Source organism: Ictalurus punctatus, chromosome 16, assembly GCF_001660625.3.
Source record: "Ictalurus punctatus breed USDA103 chromosome 16, Coco_2.0, whole genome shotgun sequence".
NCBI lineage: Eukaryota > Metazoa > Chordata > Actinopteri > Siluriformes > Ictaluridae > Ictalurus > Ictalurus punctatus.
The window spans coordinates 18342674-18362173 of NC_030431.2; the positions used below are offsets into that span (position 1 = coordinate 18342674).

A 19500-nucleotide genomic window follows, 5' to 3' on the forward strand; every position below is an offset into this window, starting at 1 on the left:
CGGTTAAGACCCACCTTGAAACAGGTCCACGCCTTTTAACGCTTCCTTTTGTTTCCTTTCTCAGTTGAAGAAGCAACTGTAAACATTGTGGTTTGGGAGCTTTTTTATTATGCCATTTATGTCTGCAAAAGCCTTATATATGTGTGTGTGTGTATATATATATATATATATATATATATATATATATATATATATATATATATATATATATATATATATATATATATATATATATATCACACACACACAATGTATGCATGTATGCATATGTGTGTGTATGTATATGTCCAAGGTCTTTTGCTTGCACATACACACTCACTATGGAAAAGTGTTTTCTCACATTACTGTCATGCCTTCTAGCAAATCACAGAGCATCCAGCCTCTGCAGTGCTGAAAAACTCTCAGCTAGAAAAAAAAGTACATCCTCAGAAAGATGATCAAATATCAATGAGAATGGATGTGCTGCATCATTCACCATTAAGGAGGACGAATAAGTATGCAGAGGCACAGTCAGCCTGCAGAGGAACATTAGCAGGGATTGCAGTGCTGCAGTGGAAGATTACAGAAACTGCTTCAATGCAGTCTTTCTCGCTCGCCCTCTTTCACTTTCAGTCTTGATCCTTCTTTCGGTCTTTTTTTTTCCATTCTCTCGTCTAGCACATTTGCAATTTTGGTGCATTTTCTTGTTTCCTCACCCACCTCTCTTTCTCCTTGTTTCCTCCTTGTTTAAGCACCCCCTACCTCTCGTCTTTCCCTCCCCATGCCTCTCTGTCTGCCACACCTTGCGGGGTCTGTCGCGCTTTTGTGCTCCACACCTCCCCTTCTCCTGCAGTGCTAATGCTAGAATACAGCGGTGCATTAACATGCCACAATAACGGTCACCTCTGTATTTCTCTGATATGTCATGCCTGTTAGAGTCCTACATCCTGTTCATCATGACACATGTGGTTTCACCACAGTACATGTAATGGGTCACTGCAGCAGAGCAGCAAGCGAGTAGCATGTTTAGTGTCATTGTGTAAAAGAGGACATCGAATGAAGGTTAATTCAGGATGTGGAGCACAGTCCACCCACTCTCCCTGTCTGTCTGATTCATTCACATACCGTCTTCTATAAGGAGCTGTGATGTGACTCCCTGTTTAATTTTCCTGCTCAATATGCATAGTGTCTGCTGTGAAGACATAAAAATGATGAAGCCCCAATAATATGTGGCGTACCTGCTTCCTTCATGTCTCGTTCCAGCCCTTTTTAATGGACTGTTTCCTAAGGACATGAGCTAGCTTTATCCTATGGGGGTTGTAGAGCTCGGTTCTTCGTTTCACAACTGGATTTAGTGTTTCAGTGTCTTTAATTACTCTTGATAATTAAGTAGTTAATTAATTGATTGATTACAATGAGGTATGGTGCCATCTGATGCAACGGGCCATTACTGTTATCACCCCCCCCCCCCCCCCCCCCAATATCTTCTCAGAAAGCTTCACAATATCAGCAATTCCAAAAGACTTTAACAGTATATTTGGGTACTGTTGTAGAAAATGAACATCTTCTGACCAATCAGAATAGAGCATTCAGCAGCGTTGTGGTATAAATGCTGCTGATTTATGCAGCTCTAACGTTGCACATAATTTGATGAACTTTTTAATAATTGTAAAATGATGCAGAAGCATCTTTCCATTTGACAAATGAGTTTGATTTAGAAGAGAATGCTAAATGGCAGTGAAGTGTTTCTTTATATTGCTCTTTATGGCCCATGGACTGATGGAGTGTCCATGGGCATTACATTCAGATTTCCATTATTCTTTTAAACGCTACGCTTCGTTTGAAAGTAGGCTCAAACTTCGCCAGTTTCAAACAGTGCATTATCCTGCCGGACGATTGTTAATTAATAAGAATCTAATAAGTAGAGGCATTTGGGGACTATAGGCCTGTTGGATACTGCTCACATTTGAATCTGGAAGAGTGATTATTCATACTGTACACAGAGCAGTGTGATCTGCTATTGCATTATTGATTGTTTTATTATTTTAATTGTATTAATGTGATGGAAATTATACTTTGAATTTAATATTTATTCAGTGCTTCTGTGTGAGCATTTTTGCTGGGACAAGTGCTAAATCTTTAATAAAGCCTCTGATGGAAGAGAGGTGAAAGATGCCAATGATCAGCGGTTTCAATGATTAGCTTGTTCTGTTCCTGGGACCGGTGTTCAGGTGGTTATTACAGCAATGCTGGTGTGGTATTTTGCCTCAAGTCCCTAACAGAACTTATCTCTGTTTCACACACACACACACACAATCAGACACACAGAGCAGCTCATCTGCAGCACATTTATTGCTATTTTCTTACCCAACAGCTCATTACAGAGTTGCTCAAAATATCCTGTAAATGACGTTTAGACTGTAAACCTTCACGCAACAAACCCTGCAGTCATATACTGTATGCCCTTGTTATTTATCATTCAGAATACACAATTATGTGACTGTGTGATCATTTCAGCCTGTAGAAATGAGCTGAACTTATCTACCTGTCGACAGTAACAGTATAGAATAATCGCATTATGGGTAAGCCTTTAAAATATCATTTTTCCGTCTTAGTGTGTACGTTTCTTAGTGACGACTTATAAGTGAATGTATGTCATGGTGAAGTGTAATTTAGTGTAGTTAATGTTTTAGACAAATATTTGAAGTATTAGGGATTGATAAGTCTGTGTGGTTAACGTTTACATATGACTCATTTATGTGCTGTGTCATCCTAAGTGAAGGATGTATTATCCAGTTTTACCCTGCTGTATTACCACGAGAGGATTCCGACCTTCTGTATTCATTCCAGCCCTAAACTAATTTTGCTTTAACACCTTCCTAAATTGCATACGTGATATGCCCAGTATACCCATCAGTCTATCTGTCTGTTATCGTCTGTGAGTACTATGTGCTGTAAAGGAAGTTCTGGAGACCTCCGCTCCTTGGTGAACACTGGCCCCAACTAATGCGGCGCTGCTTTGCAGCTCAGCCCAAACATAAATTCATTGACTCTCACTTGTGCAGAATGAATCTTTCCTCAATTTCACACTTTTCTGGGTTTCTTTAGGGTTTGAGCATGAAATATGTGAAGTATTGGGTAAAGTGGTTAGCTTGGTTAAAAATCTATTTCACACTTGCATTTTTGGGTTAACACGTGGGAGATCACCTTACTACAAGTTATATTCAGGTATCTAAGGGATTATCACGAGTGAAAATAGGCATAAGAAACTAATCCTGTGCAGCACAGCTCTTGCATTGAGCGATCTATTTTTAATTTTGAACAAGCTGGTTCATGAGAATGTGAGTAGCAGGTACTCGATTTATGTGGGTTTCCCCTTTTAGAGATATTTAGCCTCACCTCATGGAGACTGCATGTTCCCATGCACCTCAAAGTAGCCTCTTCATTGATTCCTCTAGTACTTTATCTGCAGTGCCGTGGCTAAATGCTGCATTGGAAGCTCGACGGGCATGCAGAGGTAGGGAGATCGAGACGGAGACACAGGTGCGGTGGCAGCATGGATCACCGTGTACTGAGCATTAGTGATTTTTACCCTTAATGGATCTTCCTTTTTTTTTGTCTATGTGGACTACTTTGATTCTTGGTGTGGTGCATAGTTGTCTACTTGCATCAGTTGCCAGGAAGCAAATCAATATTAAATGATTTTTAGCTTTGCCCAATTTAATTTAAACCTTCAAGGAGTCTATTTTTTTTTTTTAATGCCTTTGTAAAATGACAAAACACTTACTGCTACATTGCTGTGTAAATTACCATTGGGCGGTACAGTAATTATACAGTTCACTGCATTGCAGGTCCGTCCTACTCTGGTTACACAGTAAAATCCTCAATGTGGAATTAACACTGTTGCTGACCCACCTCGTACACCTTCTGACTTTTGTAAAACTGGACACAAACTTCTCAACACCTCAGGCAGGTCAGTTGTACTTCCTTATGATGGATGACTACAAATCAGGAAGGAGGAGAGCCAGTGGATATCTCGGGGGCAGAATTGGAGAGAGCAGCCTGGTTCTATAATGACAGCAGATTGTCGGGAAAGAGCTGACCCTGGAGGCTGTAGCACCGGTCAGGAGTGTTGCCAGCACACTAATTACTCTGAAACTGAATGCATTTTAGAGGTAGTTCATGCTGGTTGTAGGCTTAGGCTTAGTGATGTAGACAATGTTGATCACAATACTGATATAGCCGCTGGTTGAATTCTCTGCTGTGTGTCCATGGCAATAGAGAAAGAAATTAGCAGATATATGACTGGAATGATTAAAGCCGACGCTTCCTGCCCTTGCCCCTTGTCTGGTTTTAACCTATAGCCTGCAGTATCCCTGCTCAGGATACTCATCATACAAGCATGTATTTGAGGTCTTCTACTATAAAAATAATAATTAAAATAATAAAATGTGCTTTTTGAACTTCATGACATAGTCATAAAGATTAGATTATGATGCTTGTAGTCCTCCTAAAGCTAACCAGGCCCTGAATTTGGTGTGGTTAAGGATAGTAAGTGTTTTATTCCAGTGAAAAGTGCTGAGCCTTTTTTTTTTTTTTTTTTTTTTAAGTTTAATTGCTTTACCTAAAATCATTTTTTTAATACTAGGGAATACTTATATTACATATATACATATATTGTGGTTGGTGTGAGACTGGAAGAGAAACAACATATTCAAATGAAGCAGTAGATCTAAATCCATCCAGAGAAAGTTTACAGGAAGTAATTTCCTTATTAGGCTTTAAACATAAATCCATCTTTCCTCTGTACAGTGCCCACACACGCTACAGCTTGGAGCCAGTTTCTCTGTTGCTCAAGAGCTGTGGGAAGCACACCTTTCCCACCTGGCGCTTGCATTGGATTACATATTGAGTGCACACAGAGTCACCATGGTTTCACATACAAACAGATGCTGTGGCCTCCTCCTGCAGGCACTGGCTGACAATGTGTGAAATTAATCATCTGATGGTCCTGTCTGGCTCTAGCAGTGGCAGTGATGGCACGCCTGTAGTGAAACTGCTCCATCAGCCCCACCATCTGACCCACCTTCGTGGGACCGCCTCAGATCAGTTCAGCACCAGTAGTAGGCTTGTTGAAGTGCAAAGATGTGGAATGGATTGTTTTCTTGCCTGTTTTATCTTGATGTGTTAGATGTTTTGAATCTCAAAGACAGATACAGGGGTCTGTAACGAGTATTCATTTACGCTGAAATTTGGAGAACAGTGTTGTATCACAGACAGCAGAAGCTCCTCTTAAAAAAAACGATTTATAATTCATCACTCTGAACGCAGTGTTCAAAGTGGATGACTGTGAATAGAATAATTGGTTATTTGTGAGTGACACCCAAAGGTAGGCAACATGAATTAATCAGCTTTATACGTGTACCACATATTTTCTGCTTTTCTTATGGAGTGTTAGTGAAGTTTGGGCTTCTCCAGTGCACCGCAGTGCTGTCTCTGCCCTTCAGCGCTGTCGGACTGGACTGTTCACATTAACACAACACTGCGGTAAAACTGCTGCCCCAGTGAATGCAGCAGAGGAGGAGGAGCAGGAGGAAGCTAGTATTGCAGCATTGCAACACAGTCTGCATAGCCTCAGCAGCTTGGGTTTCTTAACACCAGTGAAAAAAATCGAATGTAACCAAACTGATCAAGCCAGCAGCCTTTATTTCGGGGGAAAAAAAAACTAGTGCTCAGCCCTGCTGCACTGAAACCCAAAACCCGACTGCCTGCTTTTAGGCGTGACTTCAGCCTGCACCCTTGTGTTGCTGGATACAGCAAGCAAAACTAAAATATTTTCATCAAAATTATGTTAATCTCCTTGGCTTTTATAGGCTGTAATGACTTTTGGGTGTTTAGAAAGAACTAGCTACAAATGTGGAATTTTTCTCTCTCTTTTTTTTTTTTTCTTTCAAAATTTTTTTTTTCTACTTTTGAACCATCATTCATATTTAACTAAGGCATCTTAAAAGTGGGCAGTCCTGCTTTGACCACATTGAAGCACATTCAGACATGAACTGAATGGTTTAGATGCTCTGTCCCTCACCTTGAAAAGACCCCATATCCCCTGCTGGCATGGTGGCAGTTTTACTTTGTTTAAATGTCTATCGGTTGTGAGACAAGTTGCCAAAAGCATAGCATTAACTGAATAGTCTTTGTTTCAGACTTTTTTACTTTAACGCCATTGCTTGTCACTCCACCCTTTACCTCTTGGGTGTTGGTAAACCATCTCATTGTTTGTTCTCTTTTTATGTGTTGTTTTTAGATTTAGACATATGCTAATCTATTTTGAGTCCTTTTTTCCCCTTCTGGAGCCAAAGAAAGCTGTTGGTGCTTGACTGATGATCTGTGGCAGCCTCAGATTTCTGATCTTGTAGGTTTAATGGGGGAGAAACACAATAATCGGATTAGTAAGACAAAAGCGATCTGTTGCACTGTCAATTATTTAACCAGCATAGGTTGTCTAGAACAACGGGGATATGGATCATAGAGGCTGAATTGCATTTAACTCAATGGTGATGTCCGCCACCTCACTGGTTACCTGACAGGGTCCCTGACCTATGATTTCACTCTGGCATCTCAATTGTAATCTCTAAGCTAACTCGATTGTCTCTCAGGAAGGAGACATGTTGTTGCAGTATCTGTTTTGACCATTTAGTCCATTGACTTTTTTTTTTTTTTTTTTTTTTTTTTTCAGATCACGTGCACATTAAGAATTTGAAGTAATGGACAAGGGCTTTGTGTGATGTATAACGCCAATTAGAGTTGGGTATTGATGTTCTCGTACAAAGTTCCTGCTGGAATTAATCCGGTCGTAAAACTTGTGCTTCATCGATCAATTACTATGCGAAGTCACACAGCTGATGATCGAGGGGCTGGCGGTGGGCAGATTCAGCGTCTGCTCAAGGCCATGGCACGTCTTTGTCTTGTCGCTAATCTCGATCGTTTAAGAGGGCGCATCTACTTGTGCAAATATGGTGACAGGAAGTGGGCCAGACATCCTGCGCCATTTCCGTGTGCATAAATATTTGTCCTTATTCTGGGCGAGGTGCAAACTCATTTACATGGACATAGATCACTGACGTGTCTGCTTGCGCACAGCTGCATTGCTGCCACGTGAGCGTGCCTGTGCCAGGTGTGACGTGTGACGTGGGAGGGAGGCAGAGAACAGGAGCAGGAAGGGCTTGTTTAAAAATGTTGAGCGTCGAGTTTCCACACTTGTGCGGGCCACGATCAGGAACACTTTGATCAGGACTATTGATCCCTACTGGGTAGCAGTGGACAGGAAAGAAGACATGCGGCTCACTTTGTCCAGACCTAACCAAAGCGGTACAGGTAACACCTGCTCGTTTAAAGTGTTTTAAAGTGAAAGGTGCAGCTTTGTCTTCTTACACGGGTTTTCCTCAGTTAATCTCTTGTTACTCAGTTTTCATGTGTTGACATGTCTTTTAGTCATTTTAGGCAGCCTCAGATGTCAGCATGCTTTAGTATATATTGTGCGACACTCTTTTTTTGACTTCTGATTTTTATTCGTGCTTCCAGCGTTTTGATAATCGAGGTTCATTTTCCCTTTTTTTTACCTTGGTTGTATATCAGCATGTGATTAATATTGCACTGTATTAGTGCAGGCATTCAGTCGTTTACAAAAAGTGCTTGCTTGTTAAATAGTTTCCAGTTTCTTATTCCGGAACATACTGCTCATATAATATTCAAGGCAGGGATATTTGGGATTCAAGGTAAGCAGCATGCATTGATTTGGGCTGCATCAATAAACCAAAAAGCCTCGTCAGTACAGTCCTGGTCCTCTCATATTTCTCTAATAATCAGCAGTGTATTTGGCAACAATGAAGGACACAGGGCTCAAACACAATGTGGGTGTCACTTTCTGCAACGTCCTTGTAGAGGATCTAGCAAATCTGGTATCATAGTGAGTGCTGTGTCCAGTAGGACAGCACAGCCTGCATTTCCTACAACTGTAGATTTTGGACCACTTTCCTTTACCGTAGAACTGAAATAAGCAAAAACAAACAGAGAAAAAAAAAACAGTTCTTAATCAGTGTCCATATTCTCTGAGCACTAAGTTGTTCTATCTCTTCCTTCAGCTCCCACCAGCACCACGGCGTCTGCCAAGACGTCTAGTCATATGACACGTTGCAAAGAAGAGGAGAAGAGCTACTGCGTGAATGGGGGCGAGTGCTTAACTGTGAATGTCACACCCAACAGCACCAAACACCTCTGCAGGTAAGAAGAAAGGGTGAAAAATAGTATGCATGTAAGAAATCACCAAACAACACCCGAACAATCTAACGTAAGACTCCATATTACATTTTGCTCACATCATTTGGAAAACGTTTTCTCACATGCTGTTATTATAGGGATATCGTTACTGATTTTAATGGTAAGTGCCGTCATATAGGCCTTTCCTTGCTTTACATGTCATTTTAGATCCAGCACAATGCAGCATCTGTTAGTACATATATACGCAAATCACTAGGAAGTGCCGGCATGACCTGGTTTTTCCCACCAAAAGAACCCCACCAAGCAGGAAAGAAGATTCCAGGGGTTGAAACAGGGCATGCTGTGTCTGAGAGTAAAGGCTATAGACTGGAAAAACGGGAAAGACCTGCTATAGAGTGAAGGAGCAGGTGAATGAATGAATTACAAAGAGAAAAGTAACAGTTCATCAGCAGTGGCCGCTATATATCTTTTTACTGTACGTCAGTTGAAGGTTATGGGCCATCTCAACACTACAGTGTGTTTCAGACAGATCTGTTGCAGATTAACCACTTAGTCCCCCCCCCCCCACCCCCCCCAATTATATTACAGAAATATACAATGGAGACATGATGCACAGAGAATGTTGTCTCAGCTTCTCACACACACTGCTATTCCAGTGATCTGCAAATGTGTGGATCCATTAGTATCATTAAGACAAAGCTACGATGACTTGCTGCCTCATGCAGTGCTTCTCTTTATTGACTTGCTGGCCTAGGAGACTTAGCATTGCCAAGGAGACACTTTGGCTTGTGTCCTCCCAATACATAAGCCTTTTTAGTCCACTGAGAGACCGGGATTAATATTAAATACTTCAGTGACTAAGCAGAAAAATCACTGCTGCTGTGTGTCTTTTCGTTCTGCAAACATTGCAGGACAAAGCAGGCAAGAAGAAAAGCATGCCTGTCTCTGTCATTCATTTTCATCTCTCTCACTCTCCCTCCCCGTATGTCTATACTGTGCGGAAGCAGGCTGGCTGCCTGAGTCTCCAGGGATCTGAGAGTTCTGAGAGCTCCGTAGTCTGATACACACGTTAGGAGATGAACCCAGACACAGAGGATGTGTAAAGAAAGGCACGCTGTGGTTGTCCATGCAGTCAGCCATCTTGAAGTATTTTCAGAAGAAGCTTCAAGCGTTCAAATGTTCCAGAACTTATTTGTTCTCAGCATTTCTCAGCAGTCACACATTGTATTCTCTTTCTTATTTCTTTCCTCCATCGTTTCCACTCTGCTGAGAGGCTCAGCTGTCCCAGCTGTTAAGACCCTGTAATAGGCACAGCTGGAAGGACTCAGTGGCTATGCCAGTCACGCCACTAGATTGCCTTTATCAGAGCTTTAGAAGGACCGACTCTGTCATCAGAGAGCAGATGGCCTACCAAAAAGCTCCGGTCTTGGCATCTAGCTACACTTTTAATGCCCACCTAAACGTTACACATGACCATGGGCCAGGAAATGCAGTTATTCCCTTAAAAGCAGCCATGTCCATTTTTGGACTATTAAACTGTATCTAAAAACATGTTCTAAATGTTATAATGTAATTGCTGTCATCATTTGTCGTGCTTTTCTGTTAGACGTTATGTTCTGTGTTTCGTGTCAGTTTTTCCGATGTGCTCATCCCCTCTCACCCACCACCCCCACCCCCACCCCCTTTCTCAGGTGCCTTCAAGGATTCACAGGGATCCGCTGTGAAATCAAAGAACCTGTCAGAGTCTCAAACCAAGAACGTATGTGCAGCCACTGAACCTCCCCAAGCGCATGCTGCATAGCTGGTGTTTTATGCTTTCGTCTCTCCTCCTACCATTTCCCTAATCACAGTCTCCATAACTCTGTAACTGTCCATCTGTCCCCTCCATTAGATGTGGACAGGTGTGGAAATGTGTGTGGCACATGCCTCTTTAAGTCACTAATTGTTGCTCTTGCTAATTTCAAGTGAGCATTAAAACTGGCTACTGCCATCTCCATTGGAGGACATTTGGACCAGTTGCTGATGCAGTGTGACTCGCATGGTGTTGATACTGCATTCTGATTTGTTGAATCCTCCTTCAGTTTTGTGATTTGATTTATTTGGGGTTTTTTTTTTTTTTCTCGACGACTTAATCGCTTGGAAATGAATCTCAACCAATCAAGCCGTTACTTTGGGACTGTGATTTGGCCAATAGTTGGGAAGAGTGTGTTTCAGCAAACATTGACCATGTTTGTGACACATTTTGCAGAGAACACCAGAAATGCACATGGGCACGGGGAGAACTTTTGGGTATCCACTCACTTCCTCTCTCTCTCTCTTCTCTCTTCTCTCTATGACTTTTTTGTTTCCCTCTCAGGTGCCCAAATGAGTTTACTGGTGATCGCTGCCAAAACTACGTAATGGCCAGCTTCTACAGTACGTCTATTTCCTTTTCCTGTCTGCGCTTGGATTGAAGCATGCTCAATCAACGCTATTTCCTATTGCTTCATTTTGTTTTTCCTGGTAGACAGTTCAGGGGGTTTTCTGTGCTGTTTTGGGGTTTTGTTGTACGTCCTTTACCATACCTACTCCTCGCATGTTTAGCATTTTTTAACCTAGTTTTGTTATGCTGGAATATTAACCAGAAAGGGAGGGAGTGGTTAAAAATCTTTTATTCAATTTGAAAACAGATGAAATATAGATTTTGTGATATTTCATCAGAGAAGTCCACAGCCTTCCCAGAGACGTACGAGGAGTAAGGCTATTTCTCCTCTACAACCGAAATCATTTGAAAATATCATAAATAGTTCTACAGTGACCAAAAAGTTCACAAACCAACAGTGCCGGAGAGCCAACTCATAGTCAGTTGAAAAGCAGCTACACCCTTCCACCAAAATGAATAAGAATACATCTCCAAAACTGTAGTGGATATCGTCTTTTTGGACGAATTCACAGTATTATTGCTGGGTGGCATAAGCTAGCAATTGTGTCACTTGACATTGAGTACTAACTCACCTGAACCTTAAGATCTTTAACGTTCACATTTTCCGATGAGAAGCAAAAACTTTGCTTTAAAAGCCCATTTTGCAGATACATGACCCAACATAAACCTGAACAAACCCTTTTAAAGTTGACTCTTTGAAAAGTCTGGCTCGATTACAAATGGAGCACACTGAACTCACTGTTCCTCCATCTTTAGTACTTAAGCTAAAACAACAGTTTTCTGGATTGAGCTCATCTTCCTCCTTTAGCACTTAAGCTGAAATAATAGGGGGGGGGGGTTGGACTGAAAAGACAGTTCTTATCTCCATACCCCACAATGATAAGTTTGGTGTTGGACCATAACCAGCAGTGCAGTATGACTAGTGGGTGCTAAGATGCCAAAATCAATATTAACTGCCACAGTTTTCTTGTTGAGCACAGCACCTAAAGCAGTTTATAATTTGGGGTGGTAATTATTTTATGGCGTCCCTTTTATGTTGCCAAAGCACTATTTTTTTTTTTCTTTTCTACTTCAAAGCATTCTGGAAGTCTGATTGAGGCCATGGAGATCAGCATGGCAGTAGAGCTGTACTTTGTGACTCTTTGCACAGCACATTTACTATCAGCTACAGCTAGTTTAGCTTAGCACCTTGACTTGCAATACTAGGCACAGAAGCAGTTCTTCCACAAGCGCAATCGCTCTCAGTGGAAAGAAATCAGGTGCTGTTATGATTTCACTTCAGGCAGATTTTGGTTAAACTAGTGACTTCATGTCTTATGCTGGAGATAAGTAAAACATTATCCAGGAAACGAACAGGATTACAGTTATTAGATGTCACTGAACCCAGTATTCAAATGTGACATTTTAAAAACAGTAAACACTCTTTTTCCTCTTTCCACAACACTGTCAAGTTCAATTCAATAACTGCAAATACACTCACCAACCACTTTATGTAAAACACTCCACATTTATGCAGTTATCTTGGCAGCCAATCATGTGGCTGCAGTGCATAAAATCATGCAAATCAAGAGCTTCAGTTTACGTTCGCACCTAACTTCAGAATGAGGAAAAATATGCTCTTTTGGAGCATTTCAGAAGCTTTTCACATCCAACTTTTCATATAAATTCTAGAGTTTAAACAGCATAGTGCAAAAAAAAAACATCCATTGAGTGGCAGTTCTGCAGGTGAAAACACCTTGTTGATGTGAGAGGTCAGAGGAGGATGTTCAGACTGGTCCGAGCTCACAGGAAGTCCATGTTAAATCTAATAACCATGCTTTGGAGAAAAAAAAAAAAAAAAAAAGACTGTGGTTAGTAGTCAAACACAATCAAACCTTGAGGTGGATGGGCTACAACAGCAGAAGACCACGTCGGGTTCCACGCCCATCAGCCAAGAGCAGGAGTCTGAGGCTACAGTGGGCACAGGCGCACTGAAACTGGACAGCTGAAAACTGGAGGACAAAAAATCAACCATCAAGGATGGTTTCCAATTTCCAGTTGAGCAGTTTCATTGAGCCTGTTCTTCGACGTGATTGGCTGATTTAGATAATTGCATGAATGAACATGTGTACAGGTGTTCCTAATAGGGTGGTCGGTGAGTGTATATTTTCATACTGGACGAGCATACTACATACATGTTGGGTCTGTATGTCTATCTTAACATGTATGAATAGCATGGCTGTGAAAACAGTGAAAGCTTTTGGTTTTGATTTTGGTGTGACTTATGGTTTCATCTCACTCAAAGGTTTAAATACTGTACTTGAGTGAAAGATGCATGTCCCTAACAGCATGAAAAGACATGTGGTGGTGTTAGCAGTGGAATAACACGGGTTTCGCTCCTGTTTCAAAGAATAGGGCCAATCTGTGTCACGATGCAAGCACAGTGATGTTTGCATGTGCATGCTATTTTACCAAATTCATAACTAACTTATGACAGGCAGCCGTGAAATGTATTAGAAACAGTAATGATACATGCCTTTGTATTGCTGGACAATGTATTGTTAAGATGAAAGATGCTCAGACGTGTGGGTTCTAGTTGCTTAGTGCTTTGCAGTTGTCTAAGATATTTGCTTAGCCAGGTGATCATTACAACATTATCACTCAAATCTCCAACCAACTGTACTTTCTTTCTTTTTGTCATCTTTTCTGCCTCGGCAGAACATCATGGGATTGAATTTATGGGTATGAATTGTTCCTTCCTTCTAGTTTGCAGACTTGTAGGACTCTAGTAGCTTGAGCCTTTTTTCCTTCAACTCTAGCCAGTTTCCTTTTGCTAATGAAGGGATCATACAGCCATAACAGATCTGATTTCGCTCCACACTGCATTGTTGTGTTAATTCTTTGCACAACAGTACAGTTGCTCAAAGAATGAGGACTTTTAAATCCAAATCTCTTCAAACAGTCAACATTTAAAGCTTAAATGCTGCGTCACTGCATCAGTGCTCGAGTGTTTGATACGCAGGGCACATCAGCACAAGCAGCCTGAACGGCAGTAAAGGATGTCCTCAATTATTCATGCAGACCTCTGACATGTTCTGTTCAAGACACACACACACACACACACGCACACACACAGCCCTCTAGTATTAGGTGAATTGCTCTGCGGTTATGCTGTATGTGCAGATCCCTTCAGTCTTTGCTTTGCTCTATTCCTCTGCATCCCTCCAATCTTTGCATGTTGCACAAGATATGCCATCTTCCACCCATCTTTCTTTTTCTCCTCCTCATTCGCTCATCAGCCCATCTCATCCTGCAACTTTTTCTTTTTCTCTTTTTTTTTGTTTCTTCAATTAGTCTTCTATCCTTTAAACAAAGTACCTGCATTTTTTCCTATACGTAGTAATGGCAATTGTGTCGTGTGCCTGTTTCAGAGGATGTTTACTACCAATAAAGTGAACTAATAAATTGTTAACCAGGACACTTTGAGTTTTGGCAACAGTGTTTGCTCACAGGGTATCAAACATTCTCAATACAGTGAGTATTTCGAACTCTCTGTCGATGTTATTGAAGTAAAGCAAGAGTTTATGGCTCCATCACAGACTGTACGATTTGAATCGTGTAGCTTAAGATGGTGTCATTTTACCAGCGTGCTAAAGGCCCTGTGACCAAGTGCTGCTGCCCTTCTTTCTTTTTTTTTTCTCTCTTTTTTTTTTATTTTTTTAGTCCCGTTCCCTAAAACCTCGTGTGTGTGGAAAAACTGTAGCATCTGTAAGCCAAAGCAGTATATAGCCAAAAAAAAAAATGGTGGTTCTGCAGATGCTGCAAAGTATTTCACAGGCTTGAGGTCTTATTGAAAACAACCCTCAATATCTTAATCCATAAACAGCATAATTAACCCAAATGTATATGTAAGTCGTATGTTAACTATGCCCGCTGTATTCGGAATTCATAGGAATGCATTTCAGAGGATGTATTTAAAGTGACAACACTTTTTTTAATTAATATCATGTACTCAGCAAAACTACATCCTGAGATCAATTTGCATCTACATGAATTCCTACTCTACTAATTTAAAAAAAAAAAAAAACATACAATATATTTGTGAGATTTGTGCAAATAAAATTATATAACATTTAATTCATTTGCACAAATCCTTCAGGTTAAATACAACTTTATTTTGAAATGATGTTGTTGTGGGGTTGTAAAAAGAAGCTTTGTCCTCTCTTCCAGAAGCTGAGGAGCTGTATCAGAAACGCATATTAACAATAACCGGCATCTGCATTGCTCTCCTAGTTGTTGGCATCATGTGCGTGGTGGCCTACTGCAAAACAAAGTAATTCCATTCGCCACTGATATTTACATGTTGGCTTTGTGTATATTTTAGGAATGATTTGTATATTGAGATGGGAAGCACCAAGATGTGTTTGTAAACAGATCTGTGTTTGTTCATTGATCAGGAAACAGAGGCAAAAGCTGCATGATCGCTTGAGGCAGAGTTTACGAAAGCGTCATGCCATGGCTGACATAGGCAATGGCCCACAGTACCCCCAAAACCTCCAGCAGCCACCGCAAAGCCTGCAGCTTGTTAATGTAAGTGGTTGCACCCAGCCTGGCCCTTTTGTTCTAATTACAACAATATAAGGATTCAATTAAATCTAGTCGGCATGACCATGAGAAGATTTCTGTGTTCCAGAGTGTCTGTAATGTAGTAAGAAAGTGAACAAAACACTTGACTCCTTGAATAAAGTGTTGGTGCATTATTTTAAGTAAACTATAAACATACAAACTGTAAATGTCTCGTTATGACTGAGCTGTAAACAGGCCGAGAGAAATCTGTAGCAACAGCAATGCTTGTGTGCTCACATTCTATCGATTTCTTCTGATTTCAGCAGTATGGATCGAAAAACACCGTCCCTGCTCAGCATGTGATCGAGAAGGAAACAGAAACTTCATTTACCTTGAGCCAGTACACATCACAGACTCAGCCATCCACCGCCGTCACTGCTAGCCTCAGCCAGTGGTACGGCGTCCTCTTCCTTTCTGAGAGTGTAGACAGACCAAAGACTGAAAAACAGGGCTTTATACTAAACTGTAGCATGGGTAAAGCTTTAGACAGTTGGATGTTAGATTGTATGAATAATGCTGATTGCATTCCAGGAGAAGGAAATTAGTTTTTAATTAATTAAATGACTGATGCAAGGAGATAAATTGTGATTTATCGTATAAACGGTCATTCATCATGTCTAATAAGGCAGATTGTGTAATAGGCTTGAATCATAAGAGCTAATGTAATTATCAGCATCGGGTTTTGTCTTTGAACAACAAATTACAGTAGTGTAGATTTTCTTTATTCTGTGCCTTCTCACATGTACTGTTAGAATAACCATAAGCTTAAAATTATATTCAACTTATTAAAAATGTATTTTTACAGGCTCGGTTAGATAAGCTTGCTTGTAAATGCCAGTGTTTTTGTTGTTTTTCCTCTATGTGACATTATAGTTGGAGTAATAAAAAGACAGAGAGTGTGGTGCCTGACAATCGTTCAATCTCGGGGGTACAAAACAGCCGGAATGGCACTCCAAGTCACCGCGGGCGTCTAAATGCTACTGGAGGAGCCCGGGATGTCAACGCCTACGTAAAAAACTCCAGAGAAACTACAGATTCCTACAAGGAATCACCATACAGTGAGAGGTAAAGTCAACCCAACACTGCTAAAGCCAATGTTTTTTTGTTTGTTTTTTTTACATATTATTTTACACCTCACGACAGAAAACTTTACATTCTTCTACCAGCAATATGTTAAGTTATTTATACAATTGAAATTCATCCTCTTTATGTAAGGTATGTTTCGACCGTGACAACACCGACACGCCTCTCGCCTGTGAAGTTGCTTTCCCCAGCAACGCCCTCCTCTCCTCCCTCTGAAATGTCAGCACCTCTCCCCAGCTTGGCAACCCCTTCCATGGCAACGAGTCCGTCGGGTGAGGAGGAACGCCCTTTGCTGTTCCTCACGCCCCCGCGGCTCAGAGAGAAATCCGAGCCCAGCCGAGCCCAGCAGCTCCGCAACTCAGCCCATTACAACCATGGCCTGGATGATATGAGCCCTCCACCTAGCCCGCTGCACATCCAGGAGGACGAGCAGCATGAGAGCATGCAGGACGACAACTCCATACCCTGTGCCCCACCCACATCTGCCCCTCACAGCCCCACGGCCATGCAAAACCCTAAAAGAACAAAAGCCGGTTCTCAGAACAGTCAGGACGAGCAGAGTGGAAGCAGCTCTGAAAGCAGCAGCTCAGAGAGTGAAGCAGAGGAAGAACGCATGGCCGAGGACACACCGTTCCTCATACAGAACGCTGGGGTCGCAGGCATGACTGTGCTGGGGCTGGAGCTGGTAGACAGCAGCAGGACTAACGCCGCACTCCATCTCTCCCCACAAGACGACCTACAGAGCAGACTAGCCAGCATAATGGCTAACCAAGATCCAATTGCTGTGTAAAAGTGAATATACCACAGAAAAAGAAAAAAATAAGTAAGCGGATACTTGTAAGATAGTAAGAGTAAACACTAAACATTTATTTTCTATAAATTAAGTATTTGAGGGAAATAAAATAAAATAACTTTTATTTTAGTTATGTAGTGCAAAAAAGTCTTTTATAAATTAAATGTGTATATAATGTGTTTGCTTCTTGAAAAAAAGTGCCATTCATTATATAAATGTGTGTGTATATGGTCTCAGTATTTCAAAGGCAGAAACAATATCAACAGTGCCTTTAATTTCAGCATGGAGAACTAAAGGAAACTGCATTATGACACTTGAGCTATATATTCATGACCTCGAGGCAGCATCCAGGACCGCTACAAACCATGATCGAGTCCATGCCAAAAGGTAATCTCAAAGTAAAAAAATGAATTAATATTAGTTACTGTTGGTTCCTTCTTTCTCAGCTGGTAACAAGGTTATTAAAGCGCAGCACTAAAAGATCTTATTTAGTAATTGGGCTAATGAAAGCTACAAACCAGTTGAATTTGTCTAGTTTGCCTCCTACTGAATGAATATATGGCTCACTACGTTAATAATTCAACACATCCATTGGCTTTACAGTAATGCATTGTGGGGACGGTACAGCACCAATATAAGAACTGGTCTACACATTGTAAAGTAAACGCCAAAAAATGTAAGCATTCGCCCATCAATATTCTTGTACAATGTTATATTATTTCCAAAGTGTCTGTTGTGTTTTTTCGTTTTACAGATGTGATCACTTATGTAACAGGTTCACTAGCTTAACTGTATTTTGCAACCTGAAAAATTATGCCAGACGGGGAAAAAAAACCCCACAACTGAGTGGCAAGCGCAGACTAACTTATAATGAAGCTGAATGGTGGATAACATGCCTCTGAATACTACTTCACTTTATACATCTCTGTATTGTACCTGTTTAGTGTGTCAGGAGCCAGAAAGTCTTAAATAATATTCACCAAGTTCAAATTATACATTCTTTTTTGTTGTTGTTGTTTTTCATTTTAACAAAAACACCCTAAAACAAGTCTTTACATTTGCTTTACATGGAGAAAAGATTGGGTGCGTAATAATTTCTGCAGAATACCAGACCAATACCATTTTCGGTTTGTTTTCTTCCTGAGATAATGAAAAGTCTCATCACAAAATCTGGCCCATTTACATTCTGCATTTTGTAGTATTTATTTTGTCTATTATTTATTTATTTATTTATTTATTACTTTGGCCTTCTCTAGTCAGTCAAATATAGTCTATATTTTAATAATGTTGAAAACATACGTTTATAGATATATCTATATCAGTGTGTGTGTGTGTGTATGTTTGTGTATATATATATATATATATATATATATATATATATATATATATATATATATCAGTATATGTAAGACTGGTTTCACTTTTTCACCATTCCATTATATTCCCACATGATTTTATTTTTATTTTTTTTTTATGTTGGAGGCCTAGTGTAAAATGCAATATGAACACATTTACAGCTGATTATATTTTCAGTGTATATCATCTAAAACATAAAACCACAGAGAGCTTCTTGAAAATACCCCATGATGCATTGCTTTCAAACCAAGGAGTGTATGTCCGATACGCCTTTCTGTAAATATGCCTCCAACAGTTGGGTTCTTTAATTTAAGTAAGACGATCACAGGTTCGTTTTTTCTACCCACTCCCTTAACAATTTGTATCCATCTCACCACTGATACTATTGTGAAATGACAGGAGCTAATTATACACAAAATCTTTATTGTTTTTTTGTTTTGTTTTGTTTTTTTGCAAAGAACAGACTGTATGCTCATTTTTTTTTTCTTTTTCATATAAATGACATGTAAAATGATATGTTAATTCCTACTGGGTCTCTGTGTCAGCCTGGTCGATTATGACCACACTGTTACAACTACATTACAAATGCAAGAGAAACACAAAATAAACCATAGGCAAGATAACTGCATGAACACACGAAAAGACAATTGCAGGCATGTATTGCACTAAATGTACATGATCACAGATGTCATTCAAACCCATTGCAGTGGTCACAGACTTGCAGGTCTCTCTACTCTTCTACGTTTCATTAAAGAACTCTCCATGTTAATCTACTATTGTGTGAAATACTAAACATACTGTGTGGTTTGAAGTGTTTTTTTAATTCGATCCTTCATTTTAATTTCATGGAACTTGGGATTGGCTATTTGAATATTTTGAAATTGAATATAAAGATTACAACATACATGCATAGTAGAAACTATCCTGTGAATAACTAAAATGGTGGCAAAAAGCCTAATTAAGAACTTTGCCCCAGTTTCACTTT

General features: G+C 40.3%; 1 protein-coding gene across 6 annotated transcripts in view; it reads left to right on the top strand.

Moving 5' to 3' along the window:
- nrg1 (neuregulin 1) overlaps positions 1–19288 on the top strand; it is an 85412-nt gene extending 66124 nt beyond the window's left edge. For 2 of the 6 annotated variants that reach the window (XM_047161053.2, XM_017489668.3), the window contains 7 exons: positions 8121–8259; positions 9948–10015; positions 14888–14990; positions 15115–15247; positions 15547–15677; positions 16157–16348; positions 16499–19288. In XM_047161053.2, coding sequence (XP_047017009.2) covers positions 8121–8259; positions 9948–10015; positions 14888–14990; positions 15115–15247; positions 15547–15677; positions 16157–16348; positions 16499–17156 — 1424 coding nt within the window. In that variant the 3' untranslated portion in view covers positions 17157–19288. Of the gene's footprint in view, positions 1–8120; positions 8260–9947; positions 10016–10612; positions 10672–13375; positions 13400–14887; positions 14991–15114; positions 15248–15546; positions 15678–16156; positions 16349–16498 lie in introns of all 6 variants that reach the window. The other 4 variants (XM_047161051.2, XM_047161054.2, XM_047161056.2 and 1 more) reach the window with 4 other exon arrangements.
- The last annotated feature ends 212 nt before the right edge of the window (positions 19289–19500 follow it).